At 46.2% G+C, this 24,574-nt stretch overlaps 7 protein-coding genes and 1 pseudogene across 11 annotated transcripts; 1 reads left to right on the top strand and 7 right to left on the bottom strand.

The window, feature by feature from the left end:
• The first annotated feature begins 2 nt into the window (after positions 1–2).
• LOC117142400 (cullin-5) lies at positions 3–3,760 on the top strand. Its single transcript, XM_033306346.1, has 7 exons — positions 3–131; positions 208–1,811; positions 1,873–1,993; positions 2,054–2,411; positions 2,472–2,650; positions 2,709–2,858; positions 2,924–3,760. Exons 1-7 carry the CDS (start codon positions 123–125, stop codon positions 3,059–3,061), a joined length of 2,559 nt encoding a protein of 852 aa, XP_033162237.1. The 5' UTR covers positions 3–122; the 3' UTR covers positions 3,062–3,760.
• A 64-nt stretch (positions 3,761–3,824) lies between these two features.
• On the bottom strand, positions 3,825–7,092 carry LOC117142401 (NAD-dependent protein deacetylase Sirt7). Its single transcript, XM_033306348.1, has 2 exons — positions 6,716–7,092; positions 3,825–6,495 (listed from the first exon to the last, which is right to left on the bottom strand). Exons 1-2 carry the CDS (start codon positions 6,878–6,880, stop codon positions 4,345–4,347), a joined length of 2,316 nt encoding a protein of 771 aa, XP_033162239.1. The 5' UTR covers positions 6,881–7,092; the 3' UTR covers positions 3,825–4,344.
• A 158-nt stretch (positions 7,093–7,250) lies between these two features.
• On the bottom strand, positions 7,251–8,664 carry LOC117143305 (serine protease snake). Its single transcript, XM_033307914.1, has 4 exons — positions 8,371–8,664; positions 7,964–8,237; positions 7,593–7,908; positions 7,251–7,539 (listed from the first exon to the last, which is right to left on the bottom strand). The coding sequence occupies exons 1-4, from the start codon at positions 8,453–8,455 to the stop codon at positions 7,264–7,266; spliced, it is 951 nt and encodes a 316-aa protein (XP_033163805.1). The 5' UTR covers positions 8,456–8,664; the 3' UTR covers positions 7,251–7,263.
• A 124-nt stretch (positions 8,665–8,788) lies between these two features.
• LOC117145705 lies at positions 8,789–9,692 on the bottom strand (annotated as a pseudogene).
• Positions 9,693–9,871: 179 nt separating this feature from the next.
• On the bottom strand, positions 9,872–11,143 carry LOC117144420 (serine protease snake). Its single transcript, XM_033309562.1, has 3 exons — positions 10,946–11,143; positions 10,624–10,894; positions 9,872–10,558 (listed from the first exon to the last, which is right to left on the bottom strand). Exons 1-3 carry the CDS (start codon positions 11,043–11,045, stop codon positions 9,970–9,972), a joined length of 960 nt encoding a protein of 319 aa, XP_033165453.1. The 5' UTR covers positions 11,046–11,143; the 3' UTR covers positions 9,872–9,969.
• Positions 11,144–11,245: 102 nt separating this feature from the next.
• Positions 11,246–12,696, bottom strand: LOC117144421 (venom protease). Its single transcript, XM_033309563.1, has 3 exons — positions 12,576–12,696; positions 12,252–12,522; positions 11,246–12,181 (listed from the first exon to the last, which is right to left on the bottom strand). Exons 1-3 carry the CDS (start codon positions 12,670–12,672, stop codon positions 11,590–11,592), a joined length of 960 nt encoding a protein of 319 aa, XP_033165454.1. The 5' UTR covers positions 12,673–12,696; the 3' UTR covers positions 11,246–11,589.
• Positions 12,697–13,005: 309 nt separating this feature from the next.
• Positions 13,006–14,229, bottom strand: LOC117144419 (probable dimethyladenosine transferase). The gene is made up of 3 exons (XM_033309561.1): positions 14,062–14,229; positions 13,287–13,999; positions 13,006–13,232 (listed from the first exon to the last, which is right to left on the bottom strand). The coding sequence occupies exons 1-3, from the start codon at positions 14,117–14,119 to the stop codon at positions 13,083–13,085; spliced, it is 921 nt and encodes a 306-aa protein (XP_033165452.1). The 5' UTR covers positions 14,120–14,229; the 3' UTR covers positions 13,006–13,082.
• Positions 14,230–15,589: 1,360 nt separating this feature from the next.
• On the bottom strand, positions 15,590–24,549 carry LOC117145846 (protein kinase C). 5 transcript variants are annotated; one of them, XM_033311659.1, is made up of 11 exons: positions 24,333–24,549; positions 22,263–22,592; positions 21,874–22,067; positions 21,747–21,804; positions 21,569–21,681; positions 21,431–21,504; positions 20,809–20,840; positions 19,218–19,288; positions 17,937–19,158; positions 17,679–17,818; positions 15,590–17,625 (listed from the first exon to the last, which is right to left on the bottom strand). In XM_033311659.1, exons 2-11 carry the CDS (start codon positions 22,414–22,416, stop codon positions 17,464–17,466), a joined length of 2,220 nt encoding a protein of 739 aa, XP_033167550.1. In that variant the 5' UTR covers positions 22,417–22,592; positions 24,333–24,549; the 3' UTR covers positions 15,590–17,463. The 5 variants fall into 5 exon arrangements, with proteins under 5 accessions (XP_033167550.1, XP_033167553.1, XP_033167551.1 ...); XM_033311662.1 differs by having other exon boundaries at positions 17,937–19,155; XM_033311660.1 differs by lacking the exon at positions 24,333–24,549 and adding an exon at positions 23,628–23,790.
• Positions 24,550–24,574: the final 25 nt, after the last annotated feature.

Here is a 24,574-nt window from a genome sequence, read left to right as displayed (position 1 = left end):
CGAATTTTACCAACACTGGTCGATAGCCAACTATCGTATTGTATCGCCTAATTACAAAAAAATAAATATAAATGAAGTGAAGCGGACGCAGCAACAAAAACAAAGAGATTGCTACGATCAAAATGCTACGGGTAAGTGACCTGATCGACGATGAAAACGCATATAGAGTTCAGTGTGCACATATACCTTTATCTCCCTGTACGACAGGCAATCGGGAAACGGGACAGGGACATCTTCGAGGAAGTTTGGCCGGACAAAAGGCGAATAGTTTTAAAGCTACTGCGCCAGGATACGGTGTCACAGCGCGAATGGCAGGACCTATTCTTCGGCGTCCACTTCGTGTGCCTGTGGGACGAGAAGGGCGCAGCCAAGATCTACGACTGCCTGCAGCAGGACATCGTTGAGTTCATCGTCCAGGCCCAAAGCCAGGTGCAAGCGCAACGGGGCGAGCAGGCCCTTCTGGCCACCTACATTGTGGAGTGGCGCAAGTTCTTTACACAGTCCAACTACCTGCCGCTGCCCTTTCGCCAGCTGGAGCAGTCGCCCCAGGTGAAGCCCTCCTCCAGTGGCAGCAGCTCCTCCGCATCCGTCTCCGCCTCGGGAGCGAGTACGAGTGCCGCCGCGGCGGCAGCAGCCTCTTCCTGCAGCGGTCAGGCTGGAAAGTCTGGAGCCTCCACCTCAGCCGCAGCTGGAGCCTCCACATCAGCCGCCGCTGCTGCAGCCTCCACATCCGCCTCCACAAGCTCAGCAGCGGCAGCTGCAGCTGCTTCCGGAAATGGGAGCTCTAGCAGCAGCACCTCTGCCTCCAAGAAAAACCCCACGGAGGACAGTCCTGTACGAAAACTCATGCTGGACTCCTGGAACAAGCACATCTTCCACGACATCAAGCATCGTCTGCAGGAGTCGGCCATGAAGATTGTGCACGCCGAGCGGAACGGAGATGCCTATGATGCCCAGCTAGTGGTAGGCGTGCGCGAGAGCTATGTAAATCTCTCTTCGAACGCAGAGGACAAACTAGAGATCTACAGGGAGAATTTCGAGATGGCGTACCTTAAGGCCACTGCCGAGTTCTATCGCCTGAAATCCGCAGAGCAACAACAGGAGAACGGAGTGCTGGCCTACATGAAATACGCCGACTCAAAGTTGCGTGAGGAGGAGGTCAGGGCCAAACGGTATCTGGAGCCCAGCAGCTTCAGTATACTTACTTACACGCTTGTCAATGTGCTCATAGTGGACCACCTCAACTCAATCATTGCCGAGTGTCCAGCTTTGATCAGGGACTATGAAACGGAGCGATTGAATCTCATGTTCCGCCTGATGGATCGAGTGATGCACGGCGTTGGCGTGGAGGCCATGATGGGTGACCTGCAGCGGCACATCATGTCTGCCGGACTGGCCGACATGCTGTCCGCTTCGGAGGTGATTACTCAGGATTCGGAAAAGTACGTTGAGCGGCTACTTGAGCTGTTCAACAAGTTCAGCGATCTGGTGCGCAACGCCTTTAACGACGATCCCCGATTCCTCACTGCCCGCGACATCGCTTTTAAGACGGTAGTCAACGACACCAGCGTGTTCAAGATGGAGCTACCCACGAGTATCGCCAATCGGGGTGTAAAGTACACAGCGCCGGAGAGCAAATGCCCGGAACTACTGGCCAACTACTGCGACATGCTGCTGCGGCGAACGCCGCTCAGCAAACGCCTCACCAGCGAACAGATCGACGCCCGTCTGCGCGATGTCCTCTTGGTCCTGAAGTACGTCAACAACAAGGACGTCTTTATGCGCTATCACAAAGTTCATTTGACGAGGCGGTAAGTTGACTGCATAATGCTTCAAAAGAACGATTACATAGATGTGTTCCTCCAATTACAGCTTGATTTTGGGCACCAGTGCGGATAGCGAGAAGGAGGAGGACATCGTCGAGTGGCTGCGGGAGGTGGGCATGCCGGCGGACTACGTGAATCGGCTGGCGCGCATGTTCCAGGACATAAAGGTAGGTTCTACCAGACTGATGTTCGAAGCAGGTTTATTCATTATGCTCTTTCGTATACAGGTCAGCGAGGACTTAAATACTCAATTCCGCACCTCGATAAGTCGGCACGATGCTATCAACATTAAAATACTCAACGCGGGTGCCTGGGCCCGCTGTTCGGAGCGAGTTTCGGTCTCACTGCCCATCGAGCTCGAGGACTATATCCCTGATGTGGAGGAGTTTTACAAGAAGAAGCATTCCGGCCGTAAGCTGCAGTGGTACCATCACATGAGCAATGGCACTATCACCTTTGTGAATAACTTTGGGCGCTACGATCTGGATGTGACCACTTTTCAAATGGCCGTCTTGTTCGCCTGGAATCAGCGTCAGCATGACAAAATTTCCTACGAGAATCTCCGCCTGGCCACAGAACTACCAGGTTAGGATTACGTGCACATTTACTTTACCCTTTGATGTTAATTGTTTGTGTACTTTTAAGATCCCGAACTGAGGCGAACGTTGTGGTCGCTGGTAGCGTTCCCCAAGATAAAGAAACAGATCCTGCTCATGGAACCGGCGGCCATCAGTTCGCCCAAGGACTTTGCCGAGAACACAATGTTCTATATTAATCAGGAGTTCGCTATTGTCAAGAATGGCAAGTCGCAGCGTCGTGGAAAGGTGATTACGCATATTAGCTATCTAATAGATAATCCATAACCATAGTTCTCTCCCGCAGCTGAATCTCATCGGGCGCCTGCAGTTGAGCACAGAGCGCTCGCAGCAGGAGGACAATCAGTCCATTGTGCAACTGCGCATTCTGCGCACACAAGAGGCCATTATCAAAATCATGAAAGTGCGCAAACGGATGAACAACGCAGCGCTGCAGGTTTGTTGCTCGATAGCTAGTTGTTCCTTGAAAGGCAAGGGATTTAAAAAATCATTCATTCACAGGGTGAACTCATCGATATATTGAAGAACATGTTCCTGCCGTCCAAGAAAATGATCAAGGAGCAGCTGGAGTGGCTGATCGAGAACAAGTATATGAGACGGGACGACGATGATATCAACATGTTCATTTACGTGGCCTAAGCTAAGCAGCTGCTCGTGATCCCGGCTCTAGTCTCAGTCCCGTCTATGCAGTCATTCCCATTTCCATTCCCTCACACGCTACTCCAAAAACTATTGCTGCTGCGATTTTAATCTCAACGCCGACGTGCTCAAAGCATGCGCCCTTTTTCTGTCTACGGAATTGGATAATTGTATTATATGGAAACGTGATTCGCTACTGACATTGCGCCCTCAGAGCATTTAAAAGACCTACACTCCAATCGGCTGCCGCTTTCTCGTGTCCACGTCCTGTATTTGTGAAACTTTGTATTTTTATATTGGCCCACTGTCTGCTCTGCGTAGCTCTAGGTATTATGTTTTGTGCGCTACTTGCACCCTGGAATTCCGAGCCCACGCCCACGCCCTGCCCCCGAGTAATATCGATCGATAGCGTTAATCTAATCAACCTGCTGTTTTCTATGTGTGTAGTTATCCCTTGTTTGTTTCCGTTGCCTGGTCTTCTGTTGATTCTTGGGTATTTTGCAATGTTCCACGTGAGACTCACACACCTCCTGAAGATTGATGGGGAAGCCAATTCTTCGTCTCCGGTCGCTCCCAGCATGGAATGCCTAATCACACACAAACACTCACTCACACGGGATCGCAAAACTATAACTAAAATAGCAATACTTTATGTTTAAGTTAATGAATAAATTTGGTTCTACACATAATGAAAGCGAATCTATTGCAGTTTTATTCTCAACTGGTTACTGCAACTGAAGTGCGAATAAAAATCGAATGCATTTCAATATACCATAATGCTTATTTTGTTTATTTAACTTACGTGTGTAGGGGCGGATGTTAGGTTAGCGTTCTTAAGTAAAAACCTATATTAATAATTAAAAACAAGGACAAATGATTTTTGCAAAAAGTGCACCAAAATACCAGGACGAGAGTTACACAATTGTGACATACAATTAACCCATTAAAATTGAAGTAAATATCAAAATAGACAAAAACGGGTTAACCTATTAATATAATCAAGGACTGACAAATAGAGCATTTTAAAAAACAGGTCTAAATAAAAGGAACCCTATTCTATTCTCGCCGGCACTATAATCTATGACTTATGAACCTATAGCTAAAATACTATTGAAGCGAGCATATGTCTCGGTGAGGGCAGGTCGATCTTTTCGTAAAAAAGAAACAGCTAGCTCCTTCATATCAAGTATAAGATCAGACGTTTCCAAAAAGCCATTGACTCAGGGGTAATCATTTCACCTTCTTATCTTAGGGAGGAATCACGGCCGTACATAAATGGGAATCTATCGTCGCTTCCGACCTTTCTTATAGCCCTTGCCATACCATCCTGCCTGGGTTCGCGCCAACTTCCGTGGAAAACTCGTGCTCAGCTGCTGTCTTCGCTTCGCCGTTTCCGCCGCTGCTATGTGTGCCAAGGATATATTCTCATCGTAGTCATCGTCGTCGTCGGAAGTTGGACAGCACTCGCAGACCACGAACCGACCGCTCCTGGCCCGTTTCTTGTGTTTGCGCTGACTGAGGTTCCAACGCCGATAGAACTGACACTCCAGCTCCGCATACCGATCAAAGCAGAAGAAACAACTGGCAGCGGATCTGTTCATCGCAAAGTTCGGCACCACCTGCGAGTTCCAAATATTGAGATCCGCTGGTGGGGGGATCAGGATGCTATGCAGACCAGAGTACGCATACTTGGCATCGTACCAGGTGGGTAATTGGCGAAGCAGCTCCTCATCGTTGTTTTGTCTCAACAAATCCACTTGGGCCAGCTCGCTTTCCTCCTCCTCTTCGTTATCATTCTCTGTGCCGGATTCACCATCACCCTCGCTCTTTATCTGTATGCTGGACGACTGAGAGGCAGGTGGCAGGACCAATTTGGGCTCAACAAAGGGTGTGGACAGTGGTGCTCCAATTGGCACCAGCGGTGGCAGCTGAAGCGGCTCTAGTCTTGATTCAGTTGGTACCGCAGACAAACTTTCCGCATGAGTTTTTTGTATGGCGACTAGTTTTGGCAGCTCTGGAAAACCATTGCTCGGCGTTTCCTCCGTCTCTTCTTTAAGAGAAAGTGGTTCCAGCTTTGGCAGCAGCTCCAAAAGTTGCAACTCCTGCTGAAAATGGGTTTCCGGGCACTCGGATTTCTCCAGCTTTACTTCAGTCTCTATTTTAATGGACGACTCCAGCATGATTAAGTCCTTCTCTGTTTTAACCTCCCCATTTGTTTTCACGTGCTCAATCTTAATTTCCTCGTCCTGGCCATTGAGGGGCTTGAATTTCTGTCGGAGCTCCAGGTTAGTCTTAACCCTTCGACCATTTTTGATGGGTGTGCGAATGCGGGGTCCCTTGCCGATGGGAAGATCGCTGTAGTTAAAGCTACAGCTCTCGCTGGAGATAGTTGAGTCTTGCGTTTCCTCAGTGGTAGTGGTAAAGGCCTCCTCTTCATCGGCATTCTTCAGCAAAGGTTGTGTGAGCGTGTGCAGTTCCTCGGGCATCAGAAGCGAAGCATGTGCGAAAATTGGATCCTTCTCTTTCGTGTAAACGGGAACGGGAATGTGGAGCAGATGCATCAATTGGGCCATCACCTGATCGCATTTCCCATTTATCTTTATGCTAGCAATCGCATCCTTGGGCGTCCACTGCAAGTTGACCACACAGATCTTTGCTCGCTGGCGGGCAGGCCGGTCCATCTGCCACAGCCAAGTGTACTTCTTGAGAACCTTGAGACTGGAGCCCAAGCAGAGAATCACATCCGCTCGCTGCGCATTGGCAGTGGCTCCGGCCCAGTTCAATGGCCACTTGACGTTCCCCCGCTCTCCGAAGTGCACAATGGTGTCGTACAAAGGCTCCGAGCAGCGATGGCATAGGCGGTGGGTCTTGTGGCAATAGCGGGCGGTCATCTCCGTGGTGTCGAACTGGCGCCAGTAAACGCTGTTCGGTCGGCAGTTCTTGCACACCTCCACGTACATGTTTCCATGGATTTCGGACAACGAATTTCTCGGTAATCCGGATCGCAAGTGCAGGCCATCACAATTCTGGGAGACCACGTGATGCAGCAATCTGCGGCGATGCAGTTCATAGAGTGCCATGTGCGTGTAGGTGGGATTCGCGCTGGATAGATCATGCTCGCCGATGTCCTGGCCCTTTTGGAGCAGTGTCCATATTCCCTGGCTGCCGCGATAGTCCGGAATCAGGGCTGCCGTGCTTATACCGGCTCCCGTGTAGCAAACTAGATGCTTAGCCTGCGAAATGATGTTGGCCAACTGCTCCACCTTCGCCTCAATCACGTGCGGCGCATCCTCGCGTTCCACAACCCGCTCCTTGTATATCTCTACCCGCTCCTTGCGCTTCTTGGTCGTCTTTACCATGTCCGGGTGTTTCTCCAAAAATTGTCGATCTTCCGTCGAGCGCAGGGAGTCGCATTTTCGCAGTATCATCGAGACCTGGAACATTTCCATAGATTAGCATTGGCTTGATAGGCGTACATACATGGCTTAATATATAGATCGTAGTTTATTTTATAATAACTTAAGGGTTCTTTCTTTTGGACACTAAAACATAATCAAAGATTGGTATTTGACAAGAACATTTGTAATTTAAAAACAAACTAAATTGGAACCAGCTCTGCAAGCGTAAAAACACACACACAGGCGCACTAATTACCCTTCGCATGGCATCCTTGCGTCGTCGCTTCTCGTTATCCTTCTTGGCAGGATTCATCTTGGCCCGCGTTATGTAAGACTGCGCCACGTCCATCTCCTGCTTGGGCTCCATCTCCGTGTGCTGCTCCTGCTCCTGGTCATTTTCCTCGCCCAGATCCTTCTCCATGATCCGGCACAATTGGCAATTACATATGCGGGGACAAACCAAAATGCGCCGCAGACAGGAAGGGGAAATTGTGATGTGGAATCCTGCGCAGGATGTCCGCTTACATCTTATTCGCCATGCGGATTCAGACCTCTGGTCATTGGTAATTAACAATCCAAATCCAGCGACGACTTTTGTTTTGTAAATGTTTCTTTTTTTTGGGAAAAAAAGGTAAACAACTATCGATGACTGCATCGATACGTTCGGCCTATCGATTTCGTAGGAATAACTCGCTTCCACTTAGCAGAGATTCTAAATTAATCGGACTGTTAAATGCTTTAAAATTTAATTTTAATGTATTTAGTAAATATTTTATATAATTTTACACATTCATTTGTAATAATTTAAAACGTGGCCAAAGTTCGGGTTATCCAGGCTAAATAAGGATAGACGCGAGTGTAGATTCCGGGTATTCCTGGTGACCCACAGGACAATCCGGCCGACGTGATTCCCACAACTACGTACATACAGGGATATTCCCGGTGGTACATTAGCAAAGGTCCTCCCGAGTCGCCGTTACAGGTGTCCTGGGCCATCTCGGAACCCACACAGAGCTGGTTGTTTCCATCGAATCCTCGAGGGAACTCCTCCAGCTGCCGGGTAAGCAGTTTTTTGCACACCTATAAGGGAATAATATATTTATTAAAGTAATAGCCCAAGCCATCTTACTTACCCCATCTCCGTAGCGCTGCAACTTCACCTTCAGCAGCTGGGCGGATGGCTTCAGCGCCAGGCCAGTGCTTCCCCAGCCAACGGCTATGAAGGAGTCGGAAAAGCGTTCATCCTGGAACGGCAGACAGGCTGGATGCTTATATAGGTCAAAGACCACAGCCTCTGTCAGTTTGACAAGACCTATATCATGGTAGAACTCCGGATCTTCGTAGCCCGGATGGGCTATGTACCCTGCAACCATATAGTCTCTGGGCGCCGCATCCTCATCCAAAGAATCGAAGTCAAGTTCGCCCAATCGGACAACATTCACCTCTCCCCTGGAAAAAGTGAGTTATTGATTCCTAACTTGAGTAGCGAAAAACCTCTACTTACCTTTCCGATTCCAAGCAGTGAGCTGCGGTTAAGACGAACCGCTCGCTGATCAGAACGCCACCACAAAACCAGTCGGTACGGCTGCTCGGATCTGGGCGACACCCCAAGCGGGCCATATGTGGAAATTCCCTTGGCTGGGCCGGATGACCACCGACGATGAGCGGCGTGTAGCTCCTGCAGTTGTCTATGATCCGACTCTCAATCGAAGCTCCGGGCAAGAGGAAACCGAACTCGATTCTCTCCTCGAAAACGTTCTTCTTGTATCTCGAGCAAGCTGAAGTTGGAAAAATTGGGAGTTTCATTGTGATAATGTGGTCAATACAGTATTATAATAGGAACTATACCCGTGTTGTGGCTATATACTAGATCTTTCAAACCACTTGCAAGGCTACTTTTTGTCCACTTACATCCGACAACATCCATATCCAACTGCTGGCCAAAAACACATGCCAGCGGAACGATCAGCTGGGAGAACAGCCTCCACATCTTCATCTTCAGGCGGCGATCGGTGATCGACTGTGCGATCCGAACGGGTTTAGCTCCCAATTAGTTACCGATCAATTAGTAACGGAAACCCCAATGCAGGTAAGTTTAAAGCGGGTAAAAGCTAATGAAATCCCCGTTTTTTTACAATTATTCCACAACAAAACGATTTTGTTTATACTTCTTTATAAGTGGGTGAGCAAGTATTACGCTGATCTTATTTATATTGTGTCTTTCTGGGTAATGGTAGAGGTTATTTAATACTAATATATAACATAAACATAAAAAATATATTTGAAAACTACTACGACTGATAGTAAGGTTATCTTTTCTAATTTAAATCTATTTTTTTGCCAGTTGCTGCTTAATCCAGTCCAGGTAAAAGTGCACCCTTGTGTACATGCCCAGAACATCAGGTGAGTCGCAGGCCACTCCGACGGATGTGATACCCATCACATGGTACATGCACGGGTGCTCATCGTGGCATATGAGCACCGGTCCGCCGGAGTTGCCGTTGCAGGTGTCCTTGTGCTCCTGGGATCCGATGCACAGTTGGGTGGTGGCATTGTAACCCACGGGGAACTCATCATTTCTGTCCGCCGTGATCCTGCAGTGCGTTCCATAGTTAAACAGCCTTACCTTCTGCAGTCTCTTGTTTTCAGTTCTCGGAACGCTCCCCTGCTGACCCCAAGCGATGGCTATAAAGGAGGGTACCGATCGCCCATTGTCGAAGGGCAGACAAGCAGGTTGCTTGTACTCGTTAAAGATTACGGGTCGACTCAACCTCAGCACGGATATGTCATTGTACATTTCCGGATAGTAGTAACTATCTGTGGGGAATAGTGGCAATGGGCTGCGGTGAGCACGTGCCTGTCGCTGATGAGTGTTCCTCCACAGAACCACTCCACTTGGCCCTTGTAGTTTCGATGTCCCAGGCGAGCGGCATGGGGGAACTCCCTGGGCAAGGCGGGTTCTCCGCCGATTATGTGGGGAGAGTTGCTCAGGCATCTGTCCAGGGTCTGGTAGATCGGACCAGCCTCGATCGGGAAGCTAAACCCCGATATATCCTCCCAAAAGCTATCTTTATTCACCAGACAGGCTGTGGAGTGCGATAATCTCGTAGAGGGTTTTCTTTTGAATAATTAGAGAACCCACTTTTTGCCAGAAAAGGATTCAGTGCCACCACCAATTTGACCAGCCATACAGTTTCCAGAAGAACAATCGTGCCGGAGATAGAACTTTTCATCGTGTGGATGGCTCGGCATTAAGTGAATGACTAGAATCATAATTCATAATCATTAGTACAATCTAATTGGGATAATACATAAATTCCCGGAGAATCAGCGTTGATTTTCCAGTTGAAGTAATCAATCAATTTTCTGCGGGATTTCAATATTCTTGGCTTGACGACGATTTTCTAGAAAATGTTAGTGAATAATACTCAATCAATTAAGCTTTATTTTTCATTTACGATTGTTTACTCATTTTGAGATAGGCTGTGCACAGAATTGTGAATATCAATTCTAATTTTTGGCTAATTGCTGCTTAATCCAGTCCAGGTAGAAGTGAACCCGTGTGTACATCGCCGGAAGATCGGGTGTGTCGCAGGCCACTCCGATGGATGTGATACCCATCACATGGTACATGCAGGGGTAGTCCTTGTGATAGATGAGCACCGGTCCGCCGGAGTCGCCGTTGCAGGTGTCCTTGTGCTCGTTGGACCCGATGCACAGTTGGGTGGTAGCATTGTATCCCTCTGGCAGCTCATCATTCCTATCCGCCGTGATCCTGCAGCGCGTACCATAGTTGTAGAGCTTTACTTTCTGTAGCTTTTTGTTCTCCGTCCTGGGCACGATCTCCAGCTGACCCCAACCGATGGCTATGAAGGAGGGCACCGATCGCCCATCGTCGAAGGGCAGACAGGCCGGATGCTTGTAATCGTTGAAGGTTACCGGTCGAATCAACCGCACCACGGAAATGTCGTTGTAAATGGCCGGGTAGCTGAATCCGGGGTGCGCGGTGAAGTCCTTCACGTCGAAGTCCTCCGGATCCGCATCGTCGTTGCTGGTATCGAACTCCAGGTCTCCGAGGCGCGCGATGTTCACTGATCCTCTGAAGAGATACCACAATATATTTACGATTTAGTCTAGGAATTTAGTGATAAGAATAGTACGGACTGTGGTGAGTAGTGGCAATGCGCTGCGGTGAGCACATGTCTGTCGCTGATAAGTGTTCCGCCACAGAACCATTCCAGCTCGCCCTTGTCATCTTTATGTCCCAGGCGCACAGCATGCGGAAACTCCTTGGGCAGAGCGGGTCCTCCGCCGATGATGAGCGGCGCATAGCTGGTACATTTGTCCAGGGTCTTGTAGATAATCGGTGCGTTCTCGATCAGAAAGCTGAACTCGGACGTCTCCTCCCAAACGCTTTTCTTGTACGCAGTGCAAGCTGTAAAGTGCAAACATCCATAACAGATCTTTCGAACAATGATGCACTTACTCCTGGCTATATCCGGATCCTGGGCTGACGCCCGTGCGACGAATAGAACCAGCAATGCTGCTCCCAGCTGGACAATCTTGGCGAAGATCGCGCTGCTCATCGTGCGGCTACCTCTACGCTTAGTAGGCAACTAAAATGTTTATTTATAAACAAAAAGCCTCTCTTTTAAACCTGCCAAAGTGCAATCTCCGCAGGAGAGCTAACAAAAAGTGGGAAAAGCCTCGATTTTGTTGATAAGACATTATATATATATATTATACACTAATATTTGCTCTCGGCTTACGCAAGCAGAAAATCAATAGAAATGAAAGCCGGTTTGATGGCGAACATGATGAAAACAATATGTTCCGGCTTTTAAATATTTACAAATATTGAGTAGGTAATATAAACCATAATCATAACAAAATTGATGCATCGTCACGACTTTAAAGCAAGTGAAAAGTTCTTCGGAAATGAAAACCTGAAAATTTCATTCAAATCCAACAATATTCAAACCGGTTTGCTCAGCAAACCCAGATGCAAATGTTTATAGCCGGTGGATTTACAATCATTAATTAATAACTTGTATATTTCTGGCTTTCTCAGAATCCAGTCCAGGGTCTCAAGTGTAAGAGATTAAGCGAATTTAAAAACAAACAAGTGGTTCACTGCGTCTGCTTGGCCAGTTCGCCCTTGATCCAGTTGAGGAAGTAGTGCACCCGCGTGTAGGCACTTGGAATGTCGGGCGTGGAGCACGTGATGCCGGCTGAGGTGATGCCCATTACGTGGTACATGCAGGCGAGATCCTTGTGATAGGCCAGCACTGGACCGCCAGAATCGCCGTTGCAGGTGTCCTTGTTGTCCCTTGATCCGATGCACAGCTGGCTCTTGGGCTCGTAGCCATTGGGCAGCTCGTCATTCGCATCCACACTGCTGACACACCGGTCCTTATAGCCCTGGAGCTGTACCTTCAGCAGCTTCTTCGACTCCTTCTGGGCAAACTTCTTCTGGCCCCAGCCGATGGCGATGAAGGACTCGTGCTGCTCGCCGTCGTCGAAGGGCAGGCAGGCAGGATGCTTGTACCTATTGAACTTGACCTCGCGATCCAGCTGAACTATGCCAATGTCATTGTAGAGCTGCGGGTTCTCGAAGCCCGGATGTGCCTTCAGAGCGAGCACGCCAAAGTCCTCCGGCTCCGCGTCATCCGTGTCGGTATCGAACTCCAGTTCACCCAAGCGCACAACGTTGACCTCACCGCTGGATAAATATATAGAAATCTGTTCGATTACAATGGAATGAAAGTAACTTTGAGATATGAAGAACTTACTGTTCGGAAAAGAAGCAGTGAGCCGCTGTGAGCACCAGGCGATTGCTTATCAAGGTGCCGCCACAGAACCACTTTATTTCATTGTTAGTTTTCCGATGGCCGAGGCGAGCGGCAAATGGAAATTCCTTGGGTTCAGCCGGCGTGCCGTCCACAATCAGGGGTCTGGATCCATGGCAGGAATCCACTGTCTCGTAGGTAATGGGTGCATCGGTAAAAAAGAAGCTGATGGCCACGCGCTCCTCGAAGACAATCTGCTTGAACTTCGTGCAAGCTAAAGGGAATGTTCATGGTCAGTAAGATTATAGTCACCCTCATATCACTTACCAAGCTGGGCAGCTGGATCCGGATTTTGGCCCTGAACAAGGCTGCTGCTGAGTGAAAACACCAGCAGTAATATCAATTCTAGCAATTGCATGGCCATCCTATTGAACTGCAGTGGAACTCGATCGGCCGGCAACTGATCTGATCGAAGCTAATCAGCTACTTTTCAATTGCGCACTTCGGAGACGATGCTCTCCCGGCTCAGCTGGTTCTATTCTAAATACAGTAGGAAGCGCGGATGGAGATTCCTAGTTCACTTAGCTATCTATTTATGTTTTCCCAAAGAAAGTCATTCATGGTTAAATATATATTATAAAATGTTCAAATAATCATTCAAAACCGGAAGTAACTGATGTCAGATTGTAGACGGGATTGTTAGTTGATAACTACTGTACTAGATGGAAACCAGTTTGGCTAAAAAATGCTGAGATAATTAGAGTTCGTTGGCTTAACATTTATATTAATGTTGGTAAATTGTACAAAGTTTAACGATCTATAGAATAAATACAACTAATTGAAGTGAATGCCCGCTGAATTGAAAGCCAGCAGGAGCCGCATAAAGTCGTCTATGTCCATGCTTCTCGCACGTTTTGCGGCCATGTCCTGTTCCTCCAAGATACTAATGACCTTATCCTGCATTTTGAAGTCGTCTTCAATGGGCTAGGGAAATTCAAATTGCAATTATCTCGCTAATCATACTCTTCCCAGACTTACCTCATTCCTGAGTGAGCGATATAGCTTGTAGTTTTTCTCCAACATCTCCAAAACGGAGGTCACCTTAAAGGTAGCCGCCAGCGTTTTGTTCTTGCGCAGGAAGGCAATACGGGTGAGTCCGTCCCATTCGGTGAAGTTGACCGGCGGCGGTGGGTTCTTCGGCTCCAGCCGGACCACACTGCTTTCTACCTTTGGTGGCGGCCTAAAGTTGTTCTTGCCCACCTTCATAAGCATGTCCACGCGGGCCAGCAGTTGGGTATTGATGCTCAGGCGACAGTAGAGCTTGTCACCCGGTTTGGCCACCAACCGTTCTGCGAACTCACGTTGGAACATAAGTACGGCGCACCGAAAAAGTGGTCGGTGGAGGAGCAATTTGAAGATCAGTGGCGAACTGATCTGATACGGCACGTTGGCGATGCACAGATCGAAAAAGGGCAGCTCCGCCTTCAGGAAGTCACCGATCAGCACTTGGAGCTTCGGCTGCAGCGGAGTGGCCTGCACACGCTTCTGCAACTCGGCGGCCAATCGGGTGTCAATCTCACAGGCGATCACTTTCTTGGCGCGCTCCAGCATCCGAACGGTCATGTTTCCGGTTCCAGGACCGATTTCCAGCACCACATCGGTGGCTCTCAGAGCGGCCTTTTCCAGCATGGTGGTTATCACTAGCGGATTCTTCAGGATGTGCTGGCCAAAGTCCTTGTTAAAAACGATCCCTATAAATTCAAAATATGTGGTTTTAAAGTACGTTTCTTGGTTAGATTTGCTACCGACTCACCCTGTTTTTGCACATCATTATGAATCCGACTCTTCTTTTCCTTCGTGACCTTGGGCATATTGTCTAGCACTCGTTTTTTGTCTTGTAAAATTAATAAATTGCACCAAATATTTATTTGTTTTGGGTTCGCTTCTTCTTCCTCGGCGGCAACATGTGCACTGCTAGCTAACAGCCGATAACACATCGGTCGAAGCGATAACTTTCTTGTTAACAGAACATGTTAACCGCAAGCTGTAAGCCCCCATGTAAACTGGAATTTTAAAGGACCCTGTAATGTTAGTAACAAATAAGAAACTTATTTCAAAACGTGCAGCATAGCAAAAACGTTGTTAACACTCGAACCCTCAGTAATGTTCCATTTTCTGTTAATCCTTACCGGTTATCTTAACATTTCCGGTTACGCAGACTGCAGTGCTGTAATTTTCAAATTTAAACAAAATCAGTTACATTTTTCATAGGTGTTACCTCTTTATTTATTAATTAGTTTTCACTTAATGTTATAAATCAATTTTCTTGTTTTCAATTTGCTTTCTTTGGTTATCTTTGCACACATCTGCTCGTACCATTTACTTAGTAGCTTCTTTAACATTCAATTACGCTCACTTGCCTGCCTTGGTAATCTTTTCATTTTTTTGTGTTTTTTGTTTTTATTTAATAGCTTTTTTACAACATATCAACTGTTGACTTTCGACTTTACCGTTACAGTTATTTATCTCTTTTTTAAACATAACTTAAACCTTATTTATGCCGTGTTCTTCTCAGTTGTAGTTTGTTTTTTCATCTGCTTTGTATATGTGCCTTGTGTTTTTGTTTTGTGTGTTGTTTTCTGAATACTTTTGTGTCTATGATTATTACTTTGCAATGATTCCTAACCTTTCTCTCCCACTTTGTTGCGCTTTAGTTTTGTACGCCGTTCCATAAATAATTCTGTATATTTTCTTAGTAGTTTGTGTGTAGTTCTGCCTTAGATCAGTTAACAATTTTCGGGGATTCCGTTTAATAATCCATTTAAGTATCTAAGATGCGAAAGGTACATGAAAAAGTTGCACATATGTAAGTGGGTGTGAGTTTGAGTGTTTGCTTGAGCTGCGCGGCTCCAGAAAAAGTTAGCTAAGCTGGATCGGGTGAGTACATTCAGAGTTCAGAGTTCAGATTTCATAGTTCGGAGTTTAGTTGAAGAGCCCCCTTTGGCAAGCCATGATATACATATATATTCACTATAAGTTTCGGGGTAAGTAGGTGGAGACAACGGGGTCGCGGGGAGCGTTCAGCTTTGCGTATTCGGTGAGAGCTTATAGCTAACATTTTTGGTTGCACATTTTCCTATAAGTTTTGTGTTTTTTGTCAGGTTACGGTCACGCGATTTGTTCTAATCCCTCATCTGTTTCTCTCCCATTAAATGTACCTTATTTTTTTTCCTCTGCTTTCCGTGCTTGACCAGCAGCGATTGACCTATTCCCGATTCCGATCCTGATAGCTATCCCGATCGGGAATCTATACCTATGTTCATATGAGTTTATCTTGTTGGCTGGAGTTTTGCTTGTTTTTATACTCTTTGTTTAGTTTTAATTGAATACGCGCCTCTATCTTTGCAACGGCCTCTGAGCGCATTGCTTAAAAAATTATTCATAGCTTTCAACATTTGCCTATACTTCTTTTGTTCTTCTTTCTTTGGGTTTTGTTTGTGGTTTTAATTTATTTTGTTTTTATTTCTCGTGTTTTGCTTGTTTTTGGTAAAATGCGTTCTTGAAAATACTTTGGGTTAACATTTAAATTGTAAATGGGTAACTAGCGCTTACGCTGGGCTTGCTATTTCACAAATATTATTAGACACTGGGCGTTATTATTACATACAAATGTGTGTTTATGCCTGCCTTTGCCTTACGATTTTTATGTTTAGTTAACAACGCTGCTTAAAGTTAATAAATCATCTGTTATCCTCCTTTGCTTGCTATTCCGCCTTTGTTGTTATTATTTATTAATGATTTACTTTAGCACGATTCCTCGCTCGCTTTGGTAGACGGAAATCGAAAAACAGAAACAATTTCGCCACTCGAAATTTGCTATGGAGTAAATAATAATCGTAACAACATTAAAGGGATACCAATCAAATTTATGCTAGATTTGAATGCAGTAATTGCGAATAGAACTTAGCTTGAGTCTTTGGCTTTAAAATCAACACATAATAGTTATATTGTTTGTCTCCTATCATCCTTCATTTAATTTTGTTCGGACTCTCCTCAATTACGCTAAATGTTTCTCATTTGTGTGTATTATATATGCATATGCTTTAGTTTCACAATTTATATGGTTCACATATATATACTTTATATATATGTTTATGTATATATATAATTTGTTTGTTCTCCTCCTCGTTTGCTTACGGACTAAACACGTTTTGTATTCATAGTTTGTTTAGCATAAATTAATATGAATTTTATAGACATTCTCTTTGTGGGTTTAGCTTTACCTCTATGATTAGTTAGCTTTACTTTCTTTTTCCATTTTGTTGGTAAATTGTATGCGTTTGTATTAGGGCTTTTTGGCTTCATTTTGTTTTTGTTGGTTTTTGTGTTTTTTTTTGTTCGTTTTATAAATATTCATGTTTAACAATAAGGTAACTTTAAAATAATATCGCTTTAATACTTGAGAAGGAAGTTGTGCAAGATTTCGAATACGTAAAACAAATGAAACTAGATCCGTGTGGTCGCATGTATTGTGTGGTGTTTGTGGTACAGACGGCACATTGCGGCTATTGTGTTAGAAATTCCCTTGAGATTCGCTTGGAGCAAGTGCCTCGCCTCCCGTAAATAGAGCTCTGCTTGGATGCTGTCGGTCTGCGAGTGCGAAACTTGAGATTCGGCACGTCAAACAATCAATAAATAACTAATAACAAAATGCACTCAGCCACTGGGCATTGACTAGATGGGTGGGGGTATCTCTTACTTCCTTCTTTCTTTTCTTTTCTTTCCTTTTCTTTTTTTTTTTGTTGGTTTCTGTTCTTGGGAGCTTGGCAAACAACATAAATGAATTCCAACAGGCGTGGAGCTTGAAGCAGGGAAAGGGGTTTTGGGGCTTATGCGCCCCAAAGTTCAATTTGAAGCTAGCAGTTTCGACAATTGGCACTGGTAGTTGGATGCGGATGAGTGATCTACACACAGGACCGGTAACGAAACGAGGACGAGCATCACGACTACGGCTGGAAACAGACAACAATGGGGGCGGCGAGTGCGCCGGGGAGTTACGGGAAATGAAAATATTAGACTGCTTTCGCTGGATGACAGCTCGTCGCGATGGCGATCTGGCTGGACTTGGGCCACCCCCCGATCCGACCGGGACTCCAGACGACCGCATCGCAATCCATCGAACTGGTAGGTGAACATGAACTGCGATCGTTGGGCCTTAGTAGACTTTGCGCTCCGGTCCGAACTTGGGATTCACGAACGAGAAGCCGGCGAACTCGTCCTGGTTGATGCAGCGCACCACCTCGTTTCCAATCGGTGTCAGCACTGGATCCTCCTTGGTGAACTCCGCATCGAAGTTGTTGGCATCGCGTGGATTTTTCTGTGTGTCAAATTGATATTGGTCAAGTTATTACTATATGTAATTTAGCTTACCATTTTCGGTCGGAATGGTGGCTTTATGTTGCGCTTCTCCAGCTCCTTCCAGTCCAATTTGGCGAAAAATGGATGCTTGCGTATCTCGTTTTCGTCGCCAGTGCAGCCAAGTCGCTGCTCCGGATTCTTGGTGAGAAAACCTGAAGATGAAAGGAAACAACAGCAAATATTACTCATACGACACGTCAGCAGCTTGCCAGTAAGTAATACATGAGTAATGCTGAGTAAGAAAGTAGATTAGCATAGCGGGAGTCTCACCCTTTAGTATGGAGACTGCCTCGCGGGACAGCCAAACCGGATAGAGGACATCGTCGTGCATGATGGAGTCGAAGAGCTCGTCCTCGTTGTCGGCCTCGAACGGCGGCTGGCCGGCCATCATCTCGTACATGAGAACGCCCAGCGCCCACCAGTCGACGGAGGCGCCGTACTCCTGCTCCTTGAGGATCTCCGGGGCGATGTAGTCGGGGGTGCCGCAGAAGGTGGTGGTCAGCATGCCATTCATGATGCCCTCCTTGCACATGCCGAAGTCGGCCAGCTTGCAGTGACCCTCCTGGTCGAGCAGGATGTTGTCCAGCTTCAGGTCGCGGTAGATGACGCCGTGGGTGTGGAGAAACTGCAGGGCCAGAGTCACTTCCGCCGCATAGAAGGCGGCACGCGAGGCCTCGAACCGACGCGCCTTCTGTATCTGGAACATCAGATCGCCGCCGTTAACGTACTCCATCACGAAGAACAGGCGGTCCGGGGTCTGGAAACAGGAATGTAACGCAGTCAGGAAGGGATGGTTGGCGGCCAGCGCCAGGATGCGCTTCTCTGTCATGGTGCAGTCGACGTCGTCGTCCTGGATGATCGCGTCCTTCTTGAGCACCTTGATGGCGTAGATCTCGTCGGTGCCCTTCTTCTCGGCGAGCATCACCTTGCCGAACGAGCCCTTGCCCAGCACCTTGATGAAGTTGAAGTCCAGCAAGGAACACTTGCCCGGGCGCGTCTCTCCAGTGGCCCCAACGCCTCCAGATCCGGTCACCGCCAGGCTCATGCAGCTGCTGCTATTATACCCGCTGGTCAGCGTCGTCGTCGATGTGGCCAGGCTGTCCACCGACAAGGCGCAACTGCGAAACGACTGCCCCGGAGCACCGTCGCCATCGGCGCCCAGGGATGCCCCATAGTTGTCCTCGCCGCCCTGCTGGTTCAAGTACTTAGAGCGGCGCGGCTGCTGCTTGTCCGGCGAGATGCCCAGCGAGCTGAGTATCTCGGCCATCTGCTTCGTGTTGATGCCGCACGTGTTGGCCACGTTCTTCTGGCACCGCTTGTGCACGTTCATCCCGCAGGTCTCGCACTGCAATCCCTGCTTGATCAGGCCGTAGAGCAGGGATCCGCAGTGGTCGCAGAACGTGAACCGCTTGTAGCTGTGCACCACGAAGCGGTGCGGCATATTCACATTGAACCTCTGGCCCGCCGGCACCACCTCCACTTTGGCTGGCTGCTGGAAAGGCTCGCGATTAGATCATTATGATCTGGCGGGGATATCCCATTGGCACTTACCTCATCTCGCATGCCCGGACACTTGGACACCACCGACAGGTGACATTTCTTATGTACAACTAACGTGCAGACTAGAGTTTTCGGGAAAGAGAAACCAAAGGCGAAATCATTAGTATCCAAACTGGGCACTTGGTGCTTCTTTGATTCTTCAATGGCAGAGTGCAGGCCAGTGAATCCAAGACTCTATGAAAATCTATGAGCTCGGGAAGAAGATCGCCATGATGCACAAAATGAGCCATCTATCTTTTCTATCAAAAGATAGAAAGCTCTACTCTCTACTCTTTTTCATTTGAAAGTCAATAAATGAAATGATTTCATAATTTCAAACTAGTAAATGCTGTTTCAGGGCGATTTCCTTCTTAGCCTAAACTCTAGACATACGAATGTGTATATTTACAGGATTTCGTTTGAACTAAGCTCGTTGAAACATTCAGGGTTAGACACAAAGTCCGCCAACGTGGCATTCGACTCGGATTGGGAGCAATTGGGCTCGGGATCCTTCTCGAATGCCACGATCTAGTGGACAGTAATTAGTTGATAAACCGTCGACTGTTTCTTGCTGTGCAGTGTGATTGATTATTCACATGTTGGTCAGTGGAGTTAGGTTGTGCTTGGTCTGTGTCTGTGCTCTAATTTTAGTGTTTCGGTTTAATCACAACATTTAGATGCTTCGTGCCAGAGATATTGATATTGGAACCAAAACTACTTGGAAGAGTGAGAAGTGACGAAGGCAGCCATAAAAGCAGTTCAGTTTATTCATGACAATGATTTAAAGTAAATATCCTTTATAGTATTTCTATTCTTATTCGACCCCATAGAGTATACTCTTTCTGAACCCTTTAAGAACCAAAGAGAAATTTATCGTGCATCATGAAATAGATTTAAAAAGATGATATATTAAACCAATGATTCCAATTCTAAAGAATTGGCGTTTTTAAGTTTAGTGACATTGGTTTTCAAATAACTGATAACTGTCTCTTAAAACTAAATGCTTATTTCAGATTCTAAAATCCAGAGACTGGGATTATCTATAGCATGCATGATTATCATATGGAATTGAGTAAATCTGACGGACGGACAAAGTAAAGAGGTGTATGCGATGAAGACTACATGTAATTCTAGACCTATAAAGAATATTCTCTAACCCCGATCGGAATGGAATCTGATTAGTACTGGACTCCCTTTAAACGTGTGTTTAAAATGCAATGTGATGGGAACGAGGACGGGACCATACAGATCGATTTGACTTATGGTGCAGTGGGACAGTGGACAGGACCTGTTCCGACTCAAGCAAGTGATGGATGCATTGGACAATGCCGAAGGCTGGACAATCCTTTCGGAGTATGATAGAATAGTACTGATAGCATTACTGATCTCAAAATGCAGCCAAAGAAACCCAATGGCAGCCACATCAACAGCGACAACAGCAAACAACGAACGAACAACGAATAACGAACAACGAACGTAACAAGCAAATGCAAAGTGATATGGATTGGATATAGCTTGTCGGGGGCTCATCCTGGAGCTCCGAAGCGCCAGAGCTGAGCTGCTCTGGTTCTCAATTCCGTTTAGTCTGAAGCAAAACACATACCTTGACATTGATAGCCTTGTTTACCAATTCCCCTGCAAAAAGGCAAGAAATTCCATGGCTATTGTATGTATATATATTTTGGTAACTGAATGATTTGTGGTGTGTGTTTCTTTGGTGGTTTGATTTGATGTGGTTTGGTTTGGTGTGTGCGAGTGTATTACTTTCAATGGATGAGTGTCGCCGTAAGAAATCAAGCGTAATGAGATCGTGATCCCCAGATGACCCCAGCAGCCACCCAAGCAGCATAATAGCCCACCGGAGAGACCGGGTTAATGCCAATGGATGTATAGAACCAAGGAAACTAAAACCGCATAAGAATGAGCCACCCAAAGGAGCAAAGATGTGAGCCCAAGTAGAGCGATGATGAGTGATGAGAAGTGGTGGTACATTAAGAACATAGAGGTAATAGATCAACCCAAGTAGAAACGAACCGAATCGAATCGAATCGAAACAAATCAAAAGTGGGTCGGATGGTGAGAGGTGTGTGTAAATCAGGTCCCAAAACTAAATGCATGTTCAGATTAATCACTGCGTATACAACTTAGGATGTACGGAGATGTTTCAGCCCTTAAGTGAGTTCGTTACGAGAGTTGTACGATCATGTGTGCTCGGCTCCACTTACCAGATAAACTCCCGGCAATGCGAACAGAAGGTGGGTTGACGCAAAAACGTGGCCATGAACTTGTGCCCATTCACCTGGTTCCAAGCAAACGAAACATATTAGTTACGTTCATTCTCAACTGCTTAAATGGATACCCACCTGATGGACCCGACGACGCATGGCACCGCGACGTCGGTTAAATCCGGCGCGCTCTTTGAACTCCTTGTTAACGGCCACAGTGTGCTCCACCACGGCCTCGGCTTTGGCTTTATCTGAAATCAGATGGAATCGATCAGCATTCGCTAAACTTTTTTCAGATCTTCATTTCGCTACGTACCCGTGCGATTCTTCAGCTCAATGATGACGTGAATCTTGCCCTGCGGCTCCAAGTTAACCTGTGAGGTTTCAAGAAGTATAAGTATATGGATTCGTATACATGCAGCTACTATATATTCGAAACCCACCCATAGATCCTGCACAGGCGTCTCGCTCTGCATGAGGTCCTCGAAGGAGATGATGCAGTTGGCCACAAAGTCATCCGGCGGCAGAGCGGCATCATGAAAGACGGTCAAGTTGATGTTGCTCACATTGGTCACGTCGTGGACGAACTGCTCGTTCCAAACAGGATCGAATGTCTTTGGCCGTGTGGTCGCTCGATCTGTGGGTAAGAAAAGAACCAGGTAAATAAGTAATAAATAAAGCTAGCTGCCAAAACCTTTAACTTTTACCCTTTTAAGTGTGCAACACTTTTGCTAGCTGCTAGCTTAACTAACTTTTGTAACTATCTAACTGACTTTAGTTTCCCAACCATATCAGAATGGTTGAACTGAAATCGAAGTGGGAGGTCACTTACCGAAGTGACTCTCGTCGACATCTATGGAGACATAGGGATCGATGAGCTGCTCGTCGGCCAGTTTGCCGAAGGTGAGGTTGTGGCGCTTCTGGAAGTCTGTGGGCCGCAGGCCGCTCGCCTCGCACACCTTGATCTGCAGCTTGCCCGTGAACATGGTCGTGCGATCGGTGACTGTCCTGTCCGGCTGTACTAGATCCTATTGCTGGTCGTGATCCTGAGCCTGATCCGGCTGCTCCTCGGTCCTCCGTGCGATGTCCTTGCGTGTCTGTGTGGGGAGCAGCGGTGGACCACTCGGCTTGTGGCGGTGTGCGGCTGGCTGGTGATCCTGATCTGCAATCGGATGAAGAGCAGTCGAGATGGGTTAATCAATCGCCCGACTGCCACTCGCATCTTTCGCTGTGGGCCAATGTTGGCGTAGGTCATTGACACTCATGAATGGCGTATGCGGTATACTCGATTCACTCCCAAGGTCGATTAAGCCTCGCATCGATGGAATTTGTGCACACACATATCTACGCCCACAGCAGCGGTCAAAATAGTAATGACATGTTAAAGGAATTGGCACCATATATGTATATTTATTTATTTCCTTAACGATGCGTATTAACTATTAATAGCAGTTCAATAAACAATTTCAAATGCGATGTGTATTCAGTTCTAAGTTTCTTGGATAATAATATTAATAATTTTGCTACTACTTCAAAATGTTACTGACTTATACTGGGTTAAATTGAAAAAATTCATGATTCACAGACAGAAATGTACATTCATTTTTGCAAAACGAAAAGCTGTAGCTTACAAAAATATAAATTCTTTTCATCGTTTATTATTCAACACTACTATTTTGGCCGCCACTGTGCTTCTGCCCGTTTGTGTGTGTACATTAGGCAATCGCTCAAACGACAACAGTCCGTAGAACAAAAGTCGAAAATAGTGCGCGACCATCATCTGCTATGGTAATATTTCTAGCGTATAAATCATTCCAAGGAGTGCAACTTTGTTTATTTCACAATTCCACAGATTGTTGTTCAGTGTACACTAATCTCGCCACTAGTCTAATGCGCATCCAATTGGGATACAAAGCGTTTTCTAATTGGCAATTTGGTGGGAACAAGTACATACTTAGTTGCCCTTTTTCTTCGCACACAATCTTGAGTACTTTCAGTGTCGTTTAGCTTTGATTACATATAATGCCATTGCTTGCTCACTTTTTTATGCAAATTCTTTGTGTGCATGTATGGCACATATACACACACTTTCACACACATATACACGCGTAGTCAACTTTTTTCCACAGATTAAACAACAAAGAGAGAACAACAAGAATTTCTAATGCTGCCTCTCACTCGCACTTCTACTACCCACCAATACACGCGCGTCTCACGCCCACTCCAATTGGAAACACCTGACGAAACGCCAATAAGTGCGCTCAATTAACTAAACGTTTGGCTAACCCGTCCAATTGGAAAATTTGTAATTTTCTAATTGGTGAAAACGAAGGTCTTCCAGCTGGCAGAGTTGCCGTACTGTCCACCTGTCAGCCTGACACTGACGACCGCAGTGTTGGTAAACATACGAAATGCCCACTATGTTCGTAGTTCAAATATTATATTTTTTGTTTTTTAAATTGTACACTAAGCACTTCCTTTGAATATAAGATACACGTTTCGCTGACATTTTTCGCTTCACAATCAATCAACACACACGAAGTAATATTTAGAAAGTCCCATCGATAGATTTTATATATACCACTCTCTTACTTTCTTGCTCTCTCTACTGTTGGTTATAGGAAATGTTTACGGATTTAAATGAAAAGTTATTGAAACGCTTCTTTGCTATGTTTATGCGAAATGGGCATGCACGACAACAAATAGGCAGAAAATATTGCAATCAACAATGAAACAAAAAGAATGAAATAATTCATCTGCGCGCGCAGGAACTTGTATATCAGAGAAAAAGTGTTCAGCTATGTGTGCGAAAAAATTAAGGATGCCTTCACACTAGCGCACACACACACGCTCGACATATGTATGCGCTTATACACACACGCACGCACACAGTTACACGCACCCGTTTGCACAGCGTTATAAATTGATTGGTTTTCCCAGGCAATTTCCTTGGTTTTCCAACGAATTCGAACAGTTTCACAAAATCACAGTGTCCAGCATTTTCCGTTGCATTGCTGGGTAGTTTTCTTATTGGCTTTAAAACTGTTTCGCGTATTACTATTGATAAAAATGTTCACTTCACTCCAATTCTTATTGGAAAAACGTTAGCGATGTGCCAAGGTGAGCGATACCTATCGTGGGGGT

This window comes from Drosophila mauritiana, chromosome 3R (genome assembly GCF_004382145.1).
Source record: "Drosophila mauritiana strain mau12 chromosome 3R, ASM438214v1, whole genome shotgun sequence".
Lineage (NCBI taxonomy): Eukaryota > Metazoa > Arthropoda > Insecta > Diptera > Drosophilidae > Drosophila > Drosophila mauritiana.
The sequence above is the reverse complement of the archived record's forward strand: the minus strand, read 5'-3'. Positions and strand labels throughout refer to the sequence as shown.